This window comes from Ursus maritimus (assembly GCF_017311325.1).
Source record: "Ursus maritimus isolate PB19 chromosome X unlocalized genomic scaffold, ASM1731132v1 scaffold_X1, whole genome shotgun sequence".
Classification (NCBI taxonomy): Eukaryota; Metazoa; Chordata; class Mammalia; order Carnivora; family Ursidae; genus Ursus; species Ursus maritimus.
This window is the reverse complement of record NW_024423319.1, coordinates 83,126,056-83,130,190: the sequence shown is the minus strand read 5'-3', so window position 1 is coordinate 83,130,190 and position 4,135 is coordinate 83,126,056. Positions and strand designations below refer to the sequence as shown.

Here is a 4,135-nt window from a genome sequence, read left to right as displayed (position 1 = left end):
GACCGGCTTCCGTGCTCTAGCGCACTTAATTAACGCACTTTCCTAACTCTCACGTTCCCGACCCTAGCTGTAATTTCACTTCGCGGCACGCGTAAAATGAATGGGTTCCGCCGGCCCGTTCCGTCTTGGGAAATGTAGTCCCCAGTGAGCACGCCGGTCCAAAAAAGGAGGGGCGGGGAGTAAATCGATCTTAGTCTCGGAACAATAGAGGAGTCGGTTCTCACGCCTCGCGACATTTCGGCCGCGCGGAGCGCGACTTCAGCAGCTCGGTCGGCCCCGCTGCATGCTGGGAACGGCAGTCCGCGAGGCCGACTACGTCGACACAAGATGACGGGGACTCACGTTGTACGTTCAGGTCGGGTCCGCGCCGTGCTGGAGCCTTCGCGGTCCACGATGACAGGCTCGCCACGCTGCGGGAGCCCGTAGGCATGCGCGACAGGCTTTCGGACTGACTGAGAACACACACTGAAGCCTTACGATTTCTGGCGGGTCTGCGCTCTCGCCGAGGCTCGGGCGGCTCACGGACCGGTCTCCTCGTCTCCCTTCTGCCCACTCCAAAAGCTAAGGTAGGCTGTGGGGCGCGGAGGACGGGGGTCCAGGCCGAGACGGTTGAGGCACGCCCGCGCTGTCCCGCCGGCGAGGGAAGGAGGGAAGTTCGCCTTCCGTGCTGCAGCCGCGTAGTCTGGGTGGCTGGTGCCGGCTGGGCTCCAGACCCAAGGTTTGTCTGTGGAAGGGAACCGCTGTGCGGGCTGGACTGGGAGGGGGGTGCATGGGTCCAGATATCGGCGGAGCCTCCTTGAATGGGGTCTGGTGGTCCCAGTGGGGACATGGGCTTTGAGGTAATGATGCGAGATTGGGAGCGTGGCCAGAGGGCTGTTAATGGGACAGGGGCTGGGTCGCATGAAAGTACTGGAGGTCTGATGGGCGTGCTGTTCGGCGAATCGAGGGGGGCTAATAGGAGTGTGGGGTGTGTTCATTGATGAATGAAGGGGTGGTAGAGTGGGCAACTAGAAAGAAGGTAATGGGAGGCGGATGGGGGTGTGATCCCTGGGGGACTGCTGAGGTATGATATTGAACAAGTTAACGAAGAGCGGTGGGACAATAGTAAGCCAAAGGATAATGGTGAAGCTATGGAGGGAATAATAGAGGCCAGGGGGAGTCGTGATCAAGGAACTAAGGGGGAGAGTGATCAAAGAAAAGTGAATGAGAAGTGTGTTGTCGTCAAAGGGTTGGGGGATCATGGCGTGATAATTGAGGAGTTAATGGGAACAGAGTGAGCAAAGAGAGGGTAATAATAAGCTGCTGGGGTGTGATCACCAAGTGATTATTGAGGGGGCAAGGTGGGCGTTGAGGGAGAATGGGGAACTGATGTGTGATCAGGGATTAACGTGTGTGGTAATGAAGGGGGCTAATGGTGAGATCAGTGAGGGATCAGTTGGAGGGTTGGGTTAATGGGAGCTGATAAATCATAGTAATTGAGAGCTTAATGGGGAGCTAATAGGCCATGATCCTCTACTCATTAAATGGAGGTTGGTAAGGCTGTAGTAATCAAGGAGTTAGTGGGGGCCTAATCATTTATTAATGAGGAATAGGGTGGGGAGAGATTAAGGGGGTGAGGAGTACCATGAGCTAGTATTAGGATAAAGGGGGTGAGAGCAAGGCTGATGGGGGTGTATGAATTTAGGGGCCATGGAGACAGCGGGGGAGATGGTCAGTGAGATGTGAATGGGGTGAGGTGGGTGAGTGTCACAGGGCTTGAGGTATGGAGTATGGGTGACAGCAGTGGGAGGTCCACAGGGTCAGTAATGGGTCATCTATAAGTGTTGGGTTTGGGGATCTGTGGGGGTGAGCGGGGGAGTCTGTGGAGTGAGCAGGGCAGGTTCTGTGGGGTGAGCAATGAAGCCTTAGAGCTCAGTGATGGAGTCCCTCAGGCCTTGTGAGGTCAGTGGGGTCAGGGACTGGGCTCCACTTTCCCCTTCTGCTGAGTGCGCTGTCATGGGGGTGTTGGGGGTTTTGTGTGGTTCTCGCTGCCCTGCAGACGTAGGTGGTAGCCCACTCACCCAGTTACTGATACAGGGCAGCATCAGCTCACTGTTGGCAGGTCCCTGGGCAAACAGCGTGTGAGATGGGACGGACATCAAAGGACAAGCGGGATGTCTACTACCGCCTGGCCAAGGAGAATGGCTGGCGTGCCCGCAGTGCCTTCAAGCTGCTGCAACTCGACGAGGAATTCCACCTCTTCCAAGGTCCCCACCTGGCGGGCGAGTCACTAGGGGATGGGGTGGGCAAAGGGGATAGACAAGTGGGCTGTGTCGGCAGAGCTTCCTGTGGTAGGTGGGCTGACTTGGAGGGTCTTTGGGGCAGGTAACTTGAAAGGAGTTGGGCATAGGTAGATGTGGGTGCTCCCCCAAGGGAGAGGGGTGAACTTGGCAGGGCTCAAGGTTGGAGAGGTGGGTGCAACTGACCATGACACCTTCCTGTGTGTGCTCAGGCGTGACACGGGCAGTTGACCTGTGCGCAGCCCCAGGCAGCTGGAGCCAGGTGCTGAGCCAGAAAATTGGGTGAGTGTGGGGTCCCAGATGGGGCAGCCGGGAGGGCAGGCCAGGTCAGGGATGAGCCAGGAGTGACAACTGGGCTGACATGGGCCATGTTGTCCACAGGGGCCAGGGTTCTGGCCATGTGGTGGCTGTGGACCTTCAGGCTATGGCTCCATTACCAGGTGTGTTACAGATCCAAGGGGACATCACCCAGGTAAGAGTGTGGCTGGGGGTGTTGGGGTGTATCCTGGGCGAGAGCCCCTCCAAACCTGGCAGCTACGGAAAGTGGAAGAGAAAGAGAGAGAGTAACAGAGAATCTGAGAGAATGTAACAGTGGAGAAACAGAGCCAGCTGGTCGTCATCTCAGAGACAGCCAAAATTCATGGGACTGGGTCCCCAGAGATGAGCCCAGTCTTAGACTGGCAAAGCCTGAGGGTTTGGCTGACCCAGGGTTGCTGGCTAGGGCCATGGGCAGGTGGGGTTAGAGGGCTGCGGACGGGGGGCCTGGGACCACTCATCTTCCCTCTCTTCCACAGCTGTCCACTGCCAAGGAGATCATCCAGCACTTTGAGGGCTGCCCAGCAGACCTAGTGGTGTGCGACGGGGCTCCTGATGGTAAACAGCAGGGGTTGGGAGGCCAGGCAGGGGCCCTGTGTGTGTCCTTCTCTGTGGATCCTACATCTGTTGGCTTCTTTCTTTCTTTCTTTCTTTTCTTTCTTTTCTTTCTTTTTCTTTTCTTTCCTTTTCTTTTCTTTTCTTTTCTTTTCTTTCTTTTTCTTTCGTGGGGGCAGAGGGAAAGGGAAAATCTTAAACAGGCTCCACACCCAGCGCAGGACGTGGGGCTCGATCTCATGACCCTGAGATCATGACCTGAGCCAAAATCAAGAGTCGGACACTGAACCGACTGAGCCACCCAGGCACCCTCTGTTGGCTTCTTTCACCACTTCAGCTACTCCCTGCCTCCCTTCTGCTCTCAGCTATCCCCCACATCTAGCAGTTTCTCCCTACCCCTGCTTCCTGGCCTCTGCCTCTGTCTCCATACCCCACCATTTTGGTTTGGGCTGTTATCTACCCTTCCCTTTGCTCATCTCTCATCTGCAACTGTCCGTTTCTGTGGTGCTTTTCATTCATACTTTTAGGTCAGCCATTCATTTGGTGCACATTTATGGAGCACTTGTGTGTTGGGCACTGTTCTGCAAGTGGGGAAAACATTTGTGAATAAAATTCTACTAATCTGACCTCAGACCTGACGTTCTAGTGGGAGCAGAGGGAAAAGAAACAAATGATGGAGTGACATAGCATGTGAAGAGATGATAGGTACCATGAGGGAAATCAGTGGAAAGGAGAAGGAGACAGGGAGTACCCACTGGAATTTTGAGTACAGTGGACAAGAAGGCCCCCATGACCTCAGCACAAAGACTTAAAAGAGGCCAGGGGCATATCTGGAGAACAAACAGTGCAGGCAAAGGGACCAGCCAGTGCAAAGGCCCTGAGGTGGGAGGATATTTGGCATGTGTGAGGAACCGTGAGGATATCTGTGTGGTTGGACCACAGTGAGTGAGGGGGAGAGTGGTAGGAGGGGAGGTTAGAGAGGCGGG

At 55.5% G+C, this 4,135-nt stretch overlaps 1 protein-coding gene across 4 annotated transcripts in view; it reads left to right on the top strand.

Moving 5' to 3' along the window:
* Positions 1-300: 300 nt before the first annotated feature.
* The window catches only part of FTSJ1 (FtsJ RNA 2'-O-methyltransferase 1), a 10,104-nt gene continuing 6,269 nt past the window's right edge, over positions 301-4,135 (top strand). For 2 of the 4 annotated variants that reach the window (XM_040632263.1, XM_040632238.1), the window contains exons 1-5: positions 301-566; positions 2,088-2,246; positions 2,492-2,561; positions 2,661-2,751; positions 3,074-3,152. In XM_040632263.1, coding sequence (XP_040488197.1) covers positions 2,126-2,246; positions 2,492-2,561; positions 2,661-2,751; positions 3,074-3,152 — 361 coding nt within the window. In that variant the 5' untranslated portion in view covers positions 301-566; positions 2,088-2,125. Of the gene's footprint in view, positions 567-2,076; positions 2,247-2,491; positions 2,562-2,660; positions 2,752-3,073; positions 3,153-4,135 lie in introns of all 4 variants that reach the window. The other 2 variants (XM_040632248.1, XM_040632256.1) reach the window with 2 other exon arrangements.